The sequence below is a fragment of the Phodopus roborovskii genome, unplaced genomic scaffold (assembly GCF_943737965.1).
Source record: "Phodopus roborovskii unplaced genomic scaffold, PHOROB, whole genome shotgun sequence".
NCBI classification, from domain to species: Eukaryota; Metazoa; Chordata; class Mammalia; order Rodentia; family Cricetidae; genus Phodopus; species Phodopus roborovskii.
The window spans coordinates 35,094,286-35,113,900 of record NW_026125281.1 but is presented as its reverse complement, the minus strand read 5'-3'; the positions used below and the strand labels follow the sequence as shown (position 1 = coordinate 35,113,900).

The 19,615-nt window shown below is 40.8% G+C and overlaps 1 protein-coding gene across 1 annotated transcript in view; it reads right to left on the bottom strand.

Moving 5' to 3' along the window:
• Nucleotides 1–19,615, bottom strand: part of Fat3 (FAT atypical cadherin 3) — a 553,599-nt gene that overhangs the window by 86,595 nt on the left and 447,389 nt on the right. The window contains exons 7-8 of the mRNA XM_051198808.1: nucleotides 14,618–14,757; nucleotides 1,641–1,916 (exon numbers count right to left, since the gene is read on the bottom strand). Of these exons, the coding sequence (XP_051054765.1) occupies nucleotides 1,641–1,916; nucleotides 14,618–14,757 (416 nt within the window). The remainder of the gene's footprint in view (nucleotides 1–1,640; nucleotides 1,917–14,617; nucleotides 14,758–19,615) is intronic.

The following is a 19,615-nucleotide window of genomic DNA, read 5'->3' as shown; positions in this document are numbered from 1 at the left end:
CCAGAGAGCCTTGACCACTAGAAAGATGCATTCAGCCATAACTTCCAAGAACCCTCAGTGTGATCTTACCAGACAAATTTGCTTAATCACATTAAAATTCCCCTGAATTGCATAGGGCAGAAGCTTATAAATAATCTATTCTTTATCCATGTGGTTCTGTTACTATTTGATGTATTGTTGGTTGAATTAATACCCTTGGTGTGTTCAGTTTCACGCTGTATAATTCCAGAGAGATGTGAAGACATTGTAACACATACAAGAGGATCTATCAAGGAGAAAGGAATTGAATGAGAGAGTGAGGCTTGCAAGAAGGTGGCCTAAAGCAGTCATTTTTTTTCTAAGCATCTAACTACATAAATGATGAATGATAGCAGGGGACCACTGATGTTTTAGGTATGCTGAAGGAGGGTGAACAGACATTAATGGAAAAAGAATGAAAATGGGATTGTTTATTCATCATGGCTAGGCTCTGTTCCTAAAATATCATGAAAACATCATCATGGCCACTATGCCATGATAGGACTCTATAGCTTGGTTGTCCATGCCCAAGGATACAACCTAACTGTTTTTGGAGATTTGTTTTTTGAATGAATTGAACACTAGCCCCAAGAGCATGAGGACTTTATTTCAGTGTTTGTGAGAGTGCTTGCTATGCAATATGTGCTCAAGAATATCTATAATGAATGAATGAATGAATGGCCATAGTGGTGAATCATGTGGCCTCTGGAAACTGCCCTTTTTTATCTCCTGGTGTCTTAAGTAAAAACTGTAACTGACGGCATGACATTCAAGTTGCCTCTTGTGCAAGATCCCAGTGAAGGCAAAAGTTGTTACTGTTGTGGATGACTTGGGAATTCATAACTTTGGAATTCCCAATCTCAATCAGTGCAGATGAAATCACAGTCTCCTTTCCTGTTCTTCAGGAGTATAATGGGTGCCCTGAGAGGCAGGGGCTGTACATGCCAATGTCATTCTCAGGCTCATTTCAGGGACAGAGTATAGGCCATAAGTGAGTCAATGACAATTCTTACTCATCTTTCGTATCCACTGGATGGATTAACCCAAACCTCCCTTTAAACTCGAACTCACTCCCACATAGTTTGAAGGAAGGTAAGTGAACTCAAAACCAAGAGTCTTTGCAGATTTAATGCACGTTCACTTCCCTTGGGGCCCCCAGTGTTACATGTAGGTCCAACACCAACGCCACACATCAGAAGCCTGGTCCCTGGATACTTCCAAGGATTGAGCTTCTTGTGGGTTGAGCGAAGGATCACCCTTGTGAAGAGTTTCTTAAGGGGTTTCTTTCAAACTTTTCCACACAATCTCCTGGCTCCAGACAAACCCCTGAGTTGGGAACAATGGCTGCGGCTTTACTCTCTAGCCCATCTGTGAATAGCATTTCCTGAACAGCCAACATGTGCAGAATTTATCTAATATTTCAGTTTGACAAAAACTATGGAGTTGCTTTCTAAGAAGAGTAACTTCTTCATTGAAATAACAGAGGTAAAACTGAATGTACCCTGACAGTGCACAGGCTAGATTTACAGAATTTAAGGGCCCTGGTTTTCTGAAGACTTAGCTATGTGCCTTGGCTGGTTAATGGTTCTGTCAGGAGAGCAAAATTGGGCATGCGTCCCTACCATTATGTTGAGGATGTGCTTGTCCTGGGCCTCGTGGTCCAGCCTTTCGGCAGTGTAGAGCACGCCTGTGCTTGGGTCCATCCGGAACTTCCTCATGCTGATGGCGTCGATGCTACTGTGGATGGTGTAGCTCAGCTTATGCTTCTCATCTCTGTCTGTGGCCTCAATCTGCAGTATTTCTGTGTCCGGAAGCACATCCTCAGAAATCGTCACATCGTAATGTGGCTGGGAGAATTCGGGGCCATTATCATTATTATCCAGCACCTTGATAAATACCTGCAGTCAAAAGAAAACAAGAGTGATAAGGATCCCCAACCCACTCACTGCCAATGAAAGAGGGCACTGTTTGATTTCCTCTCTTTGTATCCTTGTATTCTAGCTTCTAGCCGCAATCTCAACATACAACAAAGTGTCCTATAGAAACATCCTGCCAGTAAGTAGCTGGCGGTAAACCATCACTCACAATAGCGGCAACAACAGATACGATTGGATCTATAATCTCATTAATGATGGGTCAGCTGGGGTAGCCATGAGAGGAGACAGTTCCACAGGCTGATATGAGGGACAATGGGAATGATTACAAGGTGGCTTTCATTGCAGGCTTCTGTTGCCTAAAGTCTACCATTTCTTACGGGGCCCAACTTGATCAGGAATCTCCTAGAAGACATACTTCCAGATTGGGCTTTGAGGGGGCTTCTAGAGGTTTAACAGAGGATGGGAGAGCCATCCTGAATGGCAGCATTCCATGAGCAAGGGGGCCGCATTGAATGCTAAAGAAAAGAAAAAGAAGCGAGCTAACTAGTGACCTCAAACTCCCGCTGCCATGCTTTTTCTGTCGTGGTGGAATGTATCCCCACAACATAAAAGGAAAAATAAACCTTTAAGTCGTTTCCAGGTATTTCTTTTACAACAATGAAAACAGCAATTAATACAGAGCGGGGAAGGAAATCAAGACTAGGCAGGGTGAAGGCAGGGGGGAATAGAGGTGAGTTGGATCAGTCAGAGTTTCTTGCCATTCTGAGCCTCACCCTGTGCTTGTTCGTTGAGAGAACACTAGCTAAAAGCTTGCTCAGATAGCTCCAACACAAAGCTACCATCGTTTCTTCATGAGGTCCCTTGTTACGGAATCTTCTGGGCAGGTGTAGGGGTGTTACTTTCATCACTCAGCTTTGACAGCGATCATATCTTGGCTAGTCTGGCTTCCACTGTCTTTCTGGTCGTCCCCACCACCATCGGGATTGTTGTGAAGCAAATCACATCATTTCAGTATGTATTTCTAAGAGCTAGGGACTCTTAGAATAAATGAAGTCGCATGTGCAAATACCTACCACAGCGTTATTGTCCCAATCCCAAACAAAACAAAAGAAAAAAACAAAAGCCCCAGTAATTCTTTAATGTTAAGTGTACAATCTATGCTAATATTTCTCCACTGTTAAATATACTGCATTAATGCATACAGGAAAGTCTTTTAATCATGATGTAAAGGCTCAAGCATTGTGCTTAACATGTACTTTCACAGAATTTCCCTCTACCTCTTTGTAAATCCTCCTGATTTTCTCCTGATTATTACTGTGGAAGAGACTGGGATTTTTTTTTATTTAGTTACCAGTCTGAATTTTGCTGGCAGCATCCCCGTGGCTTTTATCTACACGATCAGCCCTCATATTTGTTATAAAAAGGTAGCATTGTCTAGGAGGCATGGTGTGATTCAGGTTCAAGTTCCTTTTCAATTTTACTTACTTTTACAAACATCCTTCTTGAGTGACGCGTGTACTTCTGAAGATGTACGCTATCTGGTTTTGTCTCTTATACTATGATATTAGCAGTTATTGGTGACCATTAAAGACTGGTCTATTTATAAAATGATTAGTGTTCTGATTCTATGGTCCTTCTCTCAACTGTTGGCTGGGAAAAGTCTGTAAAATAAACTTCTCAGATCTGTGATTACTATTTGCTCATCATGTAGAGGAAAGACAGGGCAGTCATGGATTCTACTTACTTCCTCTGAGGGTGGGCAAAGATGAATATTTTTAAGTGTAATTATGCTATATCAAGTTCTGGTTTTGCATGTCTGTACTACTTAAGTAGTGTGATCATGACCAAAGGCAACTCATCTTACATTTGTATATCACAAACCATCACCAGAGGAAGCCAGGGGAGGAACTCTAGGCAAGATCCCGGAGGCACTGGTTATGGAGGGGCACTTACTCAACCTGATTCCTTGTACAACTCAGGATAATGTGCCCTGAAGAAACATCACCCACAGTGGCTGGGCCCTCACACACCAGTAATTAATCAAGAAAATGCCAGATAGGCTTGCCTTTAGGTCAGTCTCTTTTCCCAAATGACTCACTTTCAGCAAGTTTATATAAAACTAACGGACACGCATTCTTTTTCTTTAATGTTTTTGTTATCTCCCTGAGAATTTAATTTAAGGTATTTTGATCACATTCACCTCCAATCCCGAAAGCTTCCCAGGTCCACTTCCTACCGCCTCACTCTAGAACGTCATGCTTTCTACCCCTCTTAACAAAGCACTCGCCGAGGTCAATTCGTGGGTCATCCACTGGTGTGTGGTTGGCTAACAGTGACCACACCCTAAATAAACCGACTCTCCCTCCCCAAGAAGTCATTAACTGTTACAGGTCTTCGGTTAAGGTGTGATCTCACGCCCATCTCTCCTTTCCATGCTGGAATGTTGACTGGCTTGATCTTGTCCAGGTCTTGTGGAGGTGACAACAGCTGCTAGGTATCATGGGTGCCAACACCCCTGTCATGCCCAGAAGATACCGCCTCACTCTGGTCCTCACAGCCCTCTGTCTCTATCCATCTTTCAGCCTCCTCTTCTGAACACTGACCAGGGTGGGGACTGTGTCATTTGTGGCTGAGACCCACACTGACATTCGGCACAATAATAATAGTAGGGTTTCTCGCATGATCAGAGGGAAAATTTGTGCTTGGGTGCCTTGCCTAGTTTGATCATATTTGGCTGTTCCATGCATTGCAGTATTCATATTTACTGCAATGTGCATAGTCCTTCCGTGGCCAGTAGGATTGTCTTTAGGTTGGCTCTTGAGTTTTTCTGACACAATGCTGGTATTCTTTTAATTTTCCTCCTCTCTTCTTTTTTTCCCTCCCTCCCTTCTTTGATTGACTAATCGATCAGTTTTGATGCGTGAGGAACTGAGCCTAGGACTTTGCTGTGCTAGGTAAGTAATTTGCCGTTGAACTGCATTCCTAGCCAGCTCGATTGCTTTCTGATAAATGCAACTGGTATTGTTTTTACGATTATCGTGAACATTTTCTATTCTATTCTCGAATTACCCATTGCTCCAAAACTTTTTGGTGTCTCCTTTTCTTTCTTTTGTTAGAAATGACCTTTGGAGATTACAATCTAGCACTGGACATTCTTGTTAGTGGATTGACTTAGATTGTGCTTCCATCCACTTGACAAAATTAGGAGAGAATTTTAAAAATTCATGAGTTCGCCAGTATGTTTCCCATTTTAGTGATTTCACTTGGTGTCATCGTTTCCCGCATTTGTTTTCCCTTCCTTGGTGCTGACATTTTTTTTTATGTTCAGCGACAAGATCACAATTAGTCATTGTTTGGTTTGAAATATGAATCCAAAGGACTCGGAATAATAAAGCCTACGTCTCTATTACAGTTACTCAAAACAAGTCGATATTGTTTTCAGTTCTCTTGTTCTTGAGATGAATCTCCAACAAGGAACTCAAAGTTGCATTAGATGACTAACATCCGTCACCATAATTCTCCTCCAGACCTGGGTTTACATGAAAGGTAATCTGCTTCCACTTATTCCCATGGCTTAGAACTTGTTTTAAAGGACAGATAATGATCCGTTAGCCGAATCAATAGGGAGTGCCCAGGAGTTACTTTAAAGCAGTGCCTCATTGAACAAAGGAAGCCCTGGGACTTTATTGTGCATTCTCTGTGTGTTCACAGAGGGCAGCATTGGGGCAGGCAGATTTCCTAGGGTGCCTAAAGAGTATGCCCAGTTTAAAGTCGCCGTTAAAGAAGAAAATATGTCAATTATGTTTGGGTGCAGGCCTAAGCCACACACTTGATTTTTCAACATTTAATTTTGCTGGGTTTTTTTTTTTTTTTTTTTATTTTTGTTGTCGCTGTTGTTGGGTTTTATTTATTTATTTAGTCATTTTAAAATCATTCCAAAAGTGTATTTGGAGAAAAGTTAGGTTCTTGGGTCATAAAAAGGGCATGAAGGTAAGGGGAAGTGTTGGGAAGGGGGGGAATGCAGAGAGACTGGGAAAGGAATAAGAGAGGGGGGAGTGGATATGATCAAAATATGTTTATTAGACTGTTGAAGAAAAAGTTAAATAACTTGGAAGTTTGGCTTCGCTGCTTTCTCCTTCTCTCCCACAGATAACTTTTTATTAAAAACAGATGGCTTCTCATCTGTTTTGTCAATATAGCAATACCATATACATTTTCCCTACCACACTAGTTCACTTTGCATTAACATTAGAAATCACAAGGAACATAAAATGTATATTGTTCCCAACTGGCATACGAGTCACCTCAACTGTCTGCAGATGGTTTTGTTTTCACAACTGAAAGGAGGGATGTTAGTGTATTTAGTGGGTACAGGACAGAGCTGCTAGCTGCTCACGGCCCCGGGCAGTGTTGAAAACCCTGCTTGGCATCCTGAAGATAAATGCACAGCCATACAGCAAGAGATGCTCTCCAGTGAGAATCATGGCCAGCGCAGTCACCCATTACGGCTCATTAAGAGTGTTCTAGTATTTGTTCTTAGAGTATGTAAAGAAAATAAATGTGCCTATGTATCTCAATAATTTCTCTGGCATACAGTTGTGTCCTAGCATTAGAACAGATTGATGGAAGGATAAATGTTTCAATGGTTTCTGAAATATTTTTATGTTCCACTTTTCTAAGGCTTTATCAATATGCAGCCCCACAACAATAAGTAGGAATGACTGTCTCCCCATCCTTGCCAACAGAGTTTGTGGGAAGACTTGAAGCTTTTTCCATCCTGCTAGGTGAGAAGTGGTACCTCAGTGTTTTTTTTTTTGTTTTTGTTTTTTTATGTCCCCATTATGAGCAAGACTGAACAGTGATTCATACTCTTCAGGGTGCTTTCATTTGTTTCTGTTAAACTGCTTATGCCAGCTTATCCTTCCGTGGGCTAGAAAGTTTGGTTTCCTTCTTTACTTTTGCAAACTGGGTGATATAAATGACAAGGTTGTGCTAAATTCTGTCACGGACTTTATTCTGGGTGCAAACTTCTTTTTGGATGCCTCACAGAAGGAAATGTATCCAGTGTTTCCTCTATTGCTTCTGGATGGTGAATCATTCTGGTATATTTTCAGCATCTCCACGATATGGAAGAATACGTGCAATTTTTTTTTATAGGTGGCATTGCGTGTTTTCTTTCGCTTCCTTCTTTGGTGCATTTGGAATTTTTTTCTGGAATATTATGTGAGGGCAAGATCTAGTTTAGTTTTTCTCTACACGGATCTGCATTTCTGTCTATGTGAACCTTTTAGGGTGTATATGAAACTATGGGTGGTCTTACAGTTTTTCTTCTGTCGCAAGGTGCTTGATTTCGCCTGGCTGCACTGTGTCTTGTAACACAGTCTTACGTGGCAGTGGGTACGGTGCTTGTTCTCTTACGCCTAACTGACAGGAGGGTCACGAATGGCGTTTCTATTTCATAACAGCCTGGTGTGCGACTGCATTCTAGAAAGCCATTGATTGTTTTTTTTTTTTTATTTTTCCAAATAAATATATCCAGACACACTACCCTTACAAATGCTGCACACCTGTTCTCAGTGTGTTGAGATGTGCTCTTCTGAGTGGAACGGTAGTCATTTCACCACATTTGTGGCACGGCAATTTTTACTTAGGAGAGATACTAACAGGGACAGGCTTTGTCCCTTTAGTGTGCGCTTACAAGAAAGATCGAGAAGTTTGCCAAGAGAGTTTTCGGTTTTGTTTTCATCTTTAATGTATTTGCAAAACCATATTGTATTCTTTGAATGCCAGTTCTTTAAAAAGTTCAAGTAACTTAGTCAAGAGGCTAAAATATTTGTTTGCAGAGTGGCAGTTACATCAACAGACGTGAAAGGCCTTCTGGCCAGCAAGCTGCCCTGACCTTCATGAAGTCTCAAAGCTGATGTGATCTTGAAATGCTTGCCTCTTTCTGCTTTCTTTGTCTTGAGCCTAATCTACAGTCAGAACAAGTGTTCCTCTGTAAAAGACTTCCTTCTCCTCATTTGCTTTTTATTTCCCACAGTCGGGGCCATTTGTGAGCTCCTGAACTAACAAAGCAAAGTAACTCTCAAAGATGTTGTGTTCAAAATGGTAATTGAAAAGCTTACAAAAGCACAAAAGACTCAAGGCTGGAGGAAACCCAGGCATGGGATATATCTCCAGGGCTGGCTTCAACAGTGCCCCCCACAAACACATTGCATTCCACAGGCTCCTCTAAGCTAAGTCTGGGTAGGTGCCAAAGTCGAGGTTTTGCAGAGGTTCATGGCAGAACAGTCCATGGGGGTGAATTGTTGGGCAAGACCAATTAAGTCCTAAATTACCGAGATTCTGTTCTGTCTCTGTTTGCATTTCTAAGCCATATTTAAAATATCTTTTCCAGGGGAGATACCCCTTGCGTTCTTCTCAAATGTGCAAATTTTAGTTTGAAATTTATGAATAGAAAACTTATATCACAGTTACTTCCTGTGTAGAAATGAGCATCATATTTGCTCCTTAGACTCTATTATATCTGGTCCCCAAAGGAGAAAAAAGTTGGAGGATGTGCCCACGGTCACAAGAACAAGGTTGGATTCAAACTTGGTTTCTCCAGAGCCACTTCTGTATTCATTCATAAGTATTCTCATGTGGCTTAGGCTACATATACATTAAGAACAAATTTACATTATGTATATTTTAACAAATGTGTGTAAATGCCATGCTCTTTGCTATAGAGAAACACTAACTCACAAAATAGATAACTGGACTAGTCATTATTATCTCAGGAATAATAATCACAGAATCATTTTGAATACAAAGTTCCCTGCTACCTTGAAAATTGGAATCTTGTTTCAAAATTTGATTTTCTCATAAGGTGTCAGGCTTAGATCTATTACATATAGTTACATTGTATCACTCTGTTTCTTTTCTTTAACAGGGAGTCTTATATGGTATTTGATCACTATGCAGTGGGTCTCTTCAGTCAGTTGTCCCTTAATCTAACTAAATGCTGAAGGAAAGTTTGGACCATTGCTATTTTTGCTTGTTAGAGGAAATGGCACTAAATAGACGTAAGAGATCTCTTAGTAGGAGGAGAGATATCTTGGAAATGTCCTGAGCTTAAAACATCCTTAGAGAAAATCATTCCTTTTCCACCTGTTGAAGCATATGTGGACAGAGAAAGGGATCAAGACGGAAGACACATTTTCATGGTCACATCTGTTCTAAGTAAGCAGGGCAGTGAGGGACTCCAAGCAGTTTGAGTGAGGAGATCCCACAGGCTGCGGTTCAAGTGTAAGTTTGAGAATGTGGTCATTCCCACTCCAATCAGTGCAGGCCATGCTCAAGGAACCGCCCACGTAGAGCTTGAGGATTTTGGAGGCTATGGAAGGAGAAGTTTGATGTCAAACTTGGTTGTAGAACCACAATTATGAGCTTGCTCTTCTAGTTTTACAAATCCAAAGCATGCCGCGAATAAAAAAAGGATATTAAAAATCACATATCCCAAGTGGAGTTCCTGAAGCAAATCACCATAGCTTTTAGATTATTATTTGGCCAGGACTATCTCTGTTTTCCTTCACATATAACAATAAAGGTCATTCAGTAACTTAAAGCTATCAGGTATGTTGTTCCAATTTTGAGTTGAGTACCAGATTGTATTAATAAAGTCTGTATGTATTCAGCATGTGATATTTCCAATAACCTTCTCATCTTTCTTCATACAATAGTCTGTGAAGTGCTTAGGATTATTTCACAGTGAAGAAGATTGTGCCGTAGACAGAGCGAGCTGCCTTCCCTGGGAATACACACAGGTCGAGTGTTGTCTCGGACTTGCGTCACACAATATGGGTCAACACCTTTTCTCTATACAAGATGCTTTTCCTATTGGATGAATTTGTATATTTTGTAAATATAAATGTGCAAAGGAATATTTCCTAAATAGCACGTGGTTTTTCAAAGGAAGAAGTGGGCTTGTATCTCTTTCCTGTTAACCCAGGCTGCCACTTAGCCAGTCTGAGACACGACTCTTCATGGAAAAGAATGATGATAACTCCTGATTCAACGTTTCTAGGGTTACTGGGAAACAGACATTCCTAATGAGACTTGTTGAGTCTCACTATGCAAATATCACGTATCATATATTTGTATGCCTTTTTTGTCCAGTGAGCCATGTTCTACATTTGCTTACGATTTCTATGAAGATGCAGTAACTCTGACTGATTTGGCAGATGTACAGAGAGTCATCATGGATCATCCTGGGTAACATTGAGGTTGGAGCTGTAAGAGGAGGCTGGACATCTAGATAGCTAAGAGACAGTCTGAAGGTTACAGGTGTTGTGTTTCCCAGGAGACCAACTTAGAAAGGTGTGCTTCCTGTAACTCCTGCCGTAGAACAGACACCAAAGGTTTAAGGCTGCCTTTGACAGTGGGCACAATGAGTGAATGAAGTATCTGCCTGAGCCTGAATTCAGGTTCTCCTCAAACCACTTGGTCTTGTTTTGGACCTTGTTCCTAAACAGTAAAATGGAGATGACAGTAGGTGATGAGTTTCCTATTTCTGCCACAAAAGTTGTTACCGACTTAGATATTTAAAATAACCTGATATTATTATAATCTCATAGTTCTGAATATTGAAATCAAGGCAAAACTCAAGGGACTGACATAGATGCATTCCTTTTTTAATGTCCTCCTTTCTTGTTCAGGCTCAATATAGTGCCTTCTGGCTACAGGACTGAGGCCCTGGTTTCTTTGCTGGGTCCCCACATCTTGACGCTAAGTGTATTCAAATTGTCTCGGATCTTCCTTGCACTGGTTACTCTGCTTTCCCCCCTTTCCTGCCTATCTGAGTCCAGCTGAAAAAAGTTGATAGCCAAGTCTGTTGTAGTAGACAGGTCTTAACTGGAGATCGTTGCATTAATTATATCTCTTAAGTCCCTTCTGGTATGTAGTACAATACTTCAAGATTCTAAAGTGGGCATCCAGAATGTGGACACTTTTCAGGGAGAGGCAGGGTGTACCAATTCTGCCTATGGTATTTTTAGCACCTGCTTTGTAAAGTCATTGTCAAAGTTGAGGGACCTACCCATCTCTAGCTAGTGAAAGCCGATTTAAGTAGCCTCTGGTCCTCTATTAACGTGACTCAGTGAGTCTTTAGTACGATAACTAACGTTCTTGCCCTAGCAGGGTGTATTATCTGTATTAAAGCATCGTGGCTCTTTTCTTTTGCAATTGGCCATTGTCTTGTCTGGGAACCAGGGCTGGGATCCACTTACACTCCTGTAATTCTTCTTATGTTGGGGTGACTGCTTGTTTGTGCTTCATTCTGTTCTTTATGTGTTGTGCCCGCCCCCATTCCCTGGATACTCCCCAATCTTGCTGCTTACAGCTACCAGGGTTCCTGTGGCCCCTCATCTTTACTTGACACAGACAATCCATAGACAACTTCACACTTCTGTCCTTCCCTTTTTACACAGACTTCCTTGCTCATCTCTGGGCTTCTACAGCAATGTGGGGATCACTTCTGTACTGTGTTGTAACATTAAAAGTTCAATAATATACTTCTCTAAACCCCACACAATTTCCAGCAGCAGTCTTTGTCCACCTCATCAGGTGGCTGCTGCACACGTGGCGAAGCTTTGTTTGCCCATTTTGTCCTTTGAAATCTTTGTAATGGGAAATGCACAGGCCCTTTTACAGTCTGCATTCACCTTAGGCAGTCCTCAGAAAGAAAGGGATATTTATGTAGCATCGGATTTTGTAGCTCAGAGGCACAAGAACCCTGTGAGAGTTGGAAGAACAGGGCAAGGACTGAAGATGAAGCGAAGGTTTCATGTTGACGCTAAATCCCCAAGGCTCTGATTTATTTGATATCTGTGAAGTAAAATTCAACACGTTGTTTACGGCTGATGAGAAGCCCATGTCCTACCATGTTTTATGAGCTCATGTGAACAAAGGAGAGAAAAGTCCCCCAAGGAGTTATGAACAGGTGGCTTGTAAACTACAGGACATTAATCTAGTTAGATAGAAAAAGGTATCTATTTGGTAGTAGAATCATTGCATTGTCTGGCATCATGGATTTGAGCATATTTTAGCTGTTTCTACAACAAGTTTAGAATGTTCTGCTTGTCTCCCAGACATCCTGTCATTCAAATGTACCTGACATGGTACAGGGAACTGTTTCTGCTGCTATGCCCAGGGAAGCCTGGGTAAAGGCAGACAGGTCCAACATGCCTATGGCCTTCTGACTGTGACAGTCTTGATGAGGACACAGTGCACGCTTTGGAAACAGTGCTTATTTCTTAAGAGCATGGTTCTTGAGGACAGCATAACTTGGCTATTTTTGACAAGAAAAATCTCATGATGCCCTTTATTAACCTCTTTAATTTGCTCTTGCTAAGGGGATCTCCAAGTTCATTTCAATTCTCAGACTGCTTAAGAATGCTCTAGAGTCAAGTCTAAATGTCTATAAGCCTGGAAAAGCATGATCTCAGACAAATACTCATTCACAGTTCTCACTCAAAGGCCTGCATTTCCATATTATTTTAACGAGTGAATATTAGACATTTGGCCTTAAAGCTGCATTACTAGCTTAGCGTGGTGGAGTGTACCTACTGTGTGACTAGAGGCAGGCGGATTGCTTGGGCTTAGGAGTTTGAGATCAATATGGACAGTGAGAACCTGTCTCAAACAACAAACAATCAAAACTATACCACCATGACTTCAAACACCGTAGTTCATTGCATATGCTAGGAGCTGATGAAATATTTATGAATTAAATGCTACTAAATGTTGCTCATCTCATCCTCCTGGAGTCCTAACTGTCTTTCCCCTAACTGTTTCATTGTGGAACATGAATGTTTTGTGGCTCAGAAATCTGACATACCCTCTTCTAGATAGATGTGTAGAATCTGTCTATTCTTTCATTCTGAAAATATTTAATGAAGTATACATTCTAGATACACTGAACACTGATTAATTCAACTGGTTTAAAAACCCAGAGGAAAAGTCTGGAAATGAATAGGATCCATGCTTATTTGTATTTTACCAGAATATGTCTTGGGTTTTTAATTAGCTCAGAAGAGCTGAGGTTGGCTATGATAAGAAACCACTAATTTAAAAAGAAATCTAATTTAAGTTCTCATTTAAAATGAATTAGCAACAACAATGTAGCAATGCTGCACAGCACATGGATTGTCTGGCACTGGTCTTTCTGCATGCTCTTCTACTGCTCAGGTCTTCTAGCATACTCTTCTACTGGTCAGTTCCCATAGAATCACAGTCAGGATGCCTCATTTATGTGATTATATTTCAGTTTCAAAAAATGCCAAAGAGTGATGTGGTTTTAGATAGGAAGAATATATAATTTATTGTCCCAATTGGGTCAATTATCAGACAGTATGAGGTGCTGTTAGTACATATTCCAGGTTAACAGTTATAAGTGAGACTCTCTAAGGTAAACAGGGTCCTGTAGTCACCCAGTAAGCAGGAAGGGACCAAAGTGAGAAACGGAAACAGTCCCACACTGGCTGTCTTTATGTGAGGCATTTCTATTCATAGTTATTTTCAGATGGAAAGAAAATGGCCACGTGAAACGAACTCCATTGTTCCCTTCGAAGTCTACCGCTCTCTCGTTATAAGGAAACAGCCATGTTACATTTGTTTTGCAGCAGCTTCAGACCAAGAGACAGTTGTCTGGGCAAGCATATGAAATCTCTCTCCTCCCGCTTTCAAATTTCATGGTCATAAAAGTGTAAATCATATTTAAAATAAATCATCACTTTCTGGCTTCTGGTTTGGCAAAACTTTTTTTTATTCACTACCTAAATGTGTTGAGAAGAATTCTGAATATCCATCTGGGTCCAGCAGGAAACAGGGCCCAGATCAGTCACTCACGGCTGCTGGGGTTGTGGGAACAACAGAGAGATACAGGGAGGAAGGTTGGAGTTGCAGTCCACGCCATAGGGGGCTGGGTTGATGGTGCTGAATAACAAAATAAAACCCTTATATTTAAGGTAAACCTACTGTATTGCGAGATAGCATTGTGTTAATCTCATTTGGGAAGAAGTTCAGAGGTGTTCTAAGTCACCCGATAAGACAAGAGTTTTCTTCTAACTCTCGATGTCCTTTATAGGCACTCAAGAAGCAGAGCAGAAGTTCCTCCACCCCAGCTGCATGGTAGCATCCGCAAGACGTCTAGGGCTGGATTCCAGCTATAAGAGCTTTGGACCTGCTTCACCATGCAGTGTGCAGCTGGGTCAGAGAGAATCCCTAACACAAAGACTACAGTGGATACCCGGGCCTCATTCTTGTCCTTTATTGAGGCTGTTTGACCTTGGCTAGGTAACTTTCATCTCAATATATATTGAATGTGGACTCCTAGGTATCAGTGACTCAAGGAATGGGGGGTGGGGAGAATCTCACGTTGGGTGAACATTGACAAGTTGACTGTTGTCAGAGGTAAACCTATAGTAAATGAACAGGAAACAAGTGCACATCACTCCTCCTTGAGCAAACAACCATAGTCATTTTGAAAGAGGAGCCAAATACTTCCACATCATCACCAATGGAACTCCTTGTCTCTGCTGTTCACTAAAACAATTTTCTGAACAATAAAATCCATGGACTTTTTTTTTTGTTTGTTTTACTCCTTGGATCTATTTTTTTATTGCTCCCATTTCTCTTTAGCAGATCTTTGCACACTCTTGCTACTCAGTAACTTAACATCTTACCTGAGTGACAGCAAGATTTGTCCCATCGGTGACTTCCACGCTCATGTTGTAGACCGACCTTTGCTCTGCATCCAAAGGTTTTGCAATGACAATTGTCCCAACACCCTTCTCTGCATCAAAAGAGCTGTCAAAATTCCCCCCTGATGATTTCACAGAAACAACATTAAATTAGCACATCTAGAAGGTATTAAGTGTATGGAGGCATTATATCTTTACAGGGCACTTCTATGTAGATATATTTACCAATAGGCAACCCTATGGCTCGGTTTCATAACTCTTAAATGGGACCTTCCTATTTCTAACTTAATTCATATTTCAAAAGCCACCCTCTATAAGCATAACAAATGACATAAAAACCAACACAATGTAAATAAAAACCTCAGCAGTAATGTTAGGGTGGAGCATAAACTAACTCCATAAAACACTGAGAAGTCTAACAATGCTTCAAACCACTCTCAGCTACCATGCTGGGAACTTGGGGACACTCTTAACTTTTTCTCTAGTAGAACACATTCTCAATAAAAACTATTCCAATTACAAAGAACACAAATAATGTGATACCTTTAGGGCTATTCTAGGATTGTTGGTAAACATTTGGCTAGTAGAATTCAGAGTCCCTCAATTAAATGTCAGAAATAAAATTATGAATACAGGAAGATAAGAAAAATAAAAAAAAAACATGAAGTGCATACTGAAGAGTCTTTCTGAACATTGGTATATTCAGAGAAATGTTTTGGCTTCTTGGCAGTGTAAATTAATTTTCTCCCAAGTGGCTGATGATTCCACAGAAACAACATGAAACCATCAGATCTGAGAGGTTCCACATGAATATTATATTGCTGATATAACACTAGTGAACTTATAAGGCAATTTACACAAAGGCTTAGAAAAATTATGTTTTGTCTTGAATGACATAGTTAGGATAACATTAGACTTGGAACCATTTTATCACTGAACAGGAGTGTCACTTATAAAGTTTCCCAAATTAGAGACCTTTTTAAGGGATAGAAAAGATAACAGTTTAAGTGTTGGAACAATTTTAATTAAATGTCAGTATATGTTCACCAGTACTATTTATTTTTGTCGGGAATTGCATGTGTGAAATACTTTTGATTTCAGATGATAATTTTATTTAACTTTAGCATGTAGGGCAATGTATTTATTTAATTTATATTTTAGAAAAGAGAAGCTTGGCTTTACTTACTTCCTACAGTCTTTGGATTTTTTTTTTTCCTGGTCATTTAACAACACATTTTCATGATATTACAATATTAAGTGGGCAGATGAGTGAAGAGGGTGAAGAATCACAGCTAAATTACTGAAATTTGTCCTGCAGTGACAAAAATAAGTAATATGGCTTACTTTCTAAAAATGTGGTCATGTATATTCCAAGTACCAACTGCTTGCAGCTACCATGTTCACATAGGATTATTTAATTACTGGAGAGAACATAATTGCCTTTGACATTTAATTAAAGCTGTGGAGATACAGGAGTACCAGAGAATCGCTTAGAGATGATATGTGCTCTCAAAATTCTCATATAAAAGAGAATCATCTTCCAATTACTGTCTTTAATTGATTTACTGAGAAGCACTAGATGCTAACTACAAAGAAGAGTTTTGAGGGGTGCTGGTCTGAGAGAGGCGTTTCTGGTTGTGGGCAATACTTCCTGGGTGAACACATGGACTAAAGCAACACACCAGTCATCTTAGGTAGCAGGCGGATCATTTACCTCCAAGAGGTAAGGACAACCTCCAAAGCACGAGAGAGAAAGACAAGAATGAAACTCCCCAAGTTGCTTCTGGAGGATATTGACTCATGGTCCCAGCCACAGGCCCATCAATGCTACATGTCCCCAGTGCTGTTTACTTTCCTGAATATGAAGATTAAGAGTTTTAAGTTATTGTTGGTGTGTATCCCTTTGTGTCAGTTATTTAGGAGAGGCAAGTATTTGTGGGTCAAAGGAAGATAATTGTGCAAATTATTGTCTCCAGCTTTTAAAAAAAATGAATAGAAATGAAGCTTAGAGGAAACACAGGCAAAGTTTTCCCAATTTCAGTTCTTGCTCTCACTGATTGTGACCCTTCAGAGTTTGTGTGCAAAATACACTATGGCCCTACCTGTATGGTGTATAGTGACTACTTTTACATATGTAGATTATATGCTTTTCCATAATTTTTGGAAACTTTTGCAAATTTGTTTTTTTCAATCCGCTCTTTCCTTCCTTGAATGTATATGCCCAGCTTGTATTTGTTTCTTTCATTTGTCTTTGATGTTTAAATACTCCTGATAGGAAATTTTTAATGTCATAGTAGAGATAGATCGTTAGCATCCTTGTTCATTTTCCCATTCACTCATGTGGCCAGCATGCTATAACACTCATTTCTAGGATTTTGCTCCTAGTTAAGCCAAGATTTTGTTGAAATAAAATTCTTCCCAAGTTTCCAAACGAATTTCTGACAAGGGACATAGAATCTAGACCAGAAGTTCACCATCAACCCACACACAGTTTAATAAACTACACTTAAGCATCCGTTTCATAAGCGACTCCAGGCCTTTCCCCCAAGTCTTGTTTATTCAGGCTCCCTTTTAGCCTGAAAGGTGATTTCAATTTTGTAGGAAAACACGTCCAAATCTTGTGTGTGTGGGGGGAGGCTATTAATCACATCCAAGGAGCCGTCTTCACTAGCAGCATTGGGTTTAAACAAGATGTGCTTCCTCAGAGCCAGTAACAGAACATGCAAAAGCCAGAGTGTGTTGGATGCAACAGCAATGAGGCCAAATAAAAAGTGGGCAGAAAAGGACATTGCAGAGCTGGCCTGAGTCCCAACAGAGTGGGGTTCAGAAATGTCACAGCCTGTGCATTGCTACGGGGGTGTGCGGCAGAGGGAGTTAAAAGCAAGGTTGTGAATAGCCCACATGACAGTAATTCCTTTAGGGACATTTATCTTGGACCATTTTTGGTCAAGACAGGTGTCATAAACTAAAGAAGAGCAGAAGAGGCAATTGGATTTCTGTTATAATGTTATAAAATTTAATGGGGCAAGGAGGGGGTCCTGAAAAGACTCTAGAAATAGGAAATGAATAAAAACACTTGCAGCCAGCATCTACTGCTCAATTCACCTGCGTATAACTGAGTTGAGCTTTTCTGTGAAGGTGGGTATCCCATTTGAGACTGAAGATTTGTGGGTAACATCCTGTCTCAATTGCAAAAGGTTGGGCACACCTGCCGGAGGAGAACGCTTCTGCTGGCGCCGTCTCTGCACAGAGACTCAGTGACCAAAATGGCACAGCTTCAAGGTTCTTCCTCTAGAACTCCACTCTTGCATGTGTAACTATAAAAAATACCAGCCCAAATCTAGTAGCTACCCAGGGGGAGGTGTGACTGAGAAGCTTCCAAAACCCTGAGCAAATGAATCTCAATGAATGAAGGGAGCTGTGCGCAAGCTGTTCGTTCAAGTTCAGCATGCACACCCAACTGAAGCAAAGGCATTCGGTGCCAGTTACGGTGTGATTATGAATAATTTCTGCCTTGGAATGAAGCAAGTGCATAGCAGGCTGATATTTAAATGGTGGGCAGGAGCCGGAGGGTAGGAAAGAGTAGTAGGAAGAGGGGAAAAAAACCTTCTAGAATTTATTCTAAGGTTCCTTTCTTAAAACAACTAATATGTGAAGTATTTTTAGACTTTTTGTTACTTTTCTAAAGTTTCTTCAGATATGACTTCATAAGTGAGATAGTTGCTATAGAGAAAATTGGTTCCTGTTTGTGATCCAGTTAGAGATGAAGCTAGACAGGAGAGATGAAGTGTTTGGATGTGCTTTAAATAGCTGAAGGGGGAGCCGGTGACTTAGAAATAGTTGTGGCTTCTTTAAAGACAGACCGGATGAGAGTTACACGATGGAGAAATGTGGCTGCCAGGTCAGGTCAGGTCAGGGTAGACCCAGAGGTGCCCAAGTTCTATTCTTATGTGGCTGAGAATAGTTAGGAAAGTAGTGACTTAGTCAAAATCCGAGGTTTCTTCTCTGTAACATTGTAAAAAGTAATTACATAGTTCTCAAGCTTGACCTTTGTGGGTTACATTATGTGTCAAGTTCAGAAGTTTGGTAGAGGGTAAATCTACTGCTGGTGCTGGTGGGAAGTGTGACTTGCCTTCTTGACCCTGACCTAAATCATCTGTGGCTGCACAGGACACAAAGTTACCAATGGACAGGTAGAAGTTGAGGCTGCAACAGCCAATGTTTCCAAGTCACAGAGATCTACAGCCAATTGAGGACCAATGTAGCCTTTGTCTATCTGAAACACAGAGCGCTGGCCATCAGGGGGTCATGTTACTTTCTCTGTCCTCCTTCCTGACTTTGGGTGAGGCAAGTTAGGGTGGTTCATGCGCTTCCCGTTTGCTAAAGCTTATTTATACCTGATTCAGGTAGAAGCTAAAAACTAAAAATCAGGATGCCTCAGTTCTCAGCACAGAGTTGCTAATGACGATGCCCTTTAGAATTCAAATATTTGCCATCAGGGTGAGATTCTGGTGCAGAGCTGAGAACCAGATTGCCTGCACTTTGGAGGGTATGTAAATCAAGGAACTGCTGAGGGGAAATCAGAGCCTCCAGAGAAGTGTGAAGATCCATGACAAAGCCACAAAGGATTGTGGGTTATTTTTGTTCTCATCATTTTCTTTCCCTTTTTAACAACGAGAAGAAGCATGCTGTGTGTCGGGCTGTTTAAATCCACAGCAGCTGAACTTTATTATGTTTCCTTTTAATTACAGCTTTCTTAGCTTTGTTATAAGCAGGGCTTGTTTCCGGGAGCTGAAGAGAGCCTAGCTACAGAGGAAGCACAGTCTCTTTGGAGTCAAGAGAAAGCAAGCAATGTCTAGGCTTGGGAACGAAATGCTGCTCATGCTGAGTTTCTGTGACTCCGTGTTCCGGTAGGCAGTAAGGAAACTCAGTTAAAAACAGAGTCATGTAAGTTTGGAAATGTGCAAGTGGAAGCAGGCT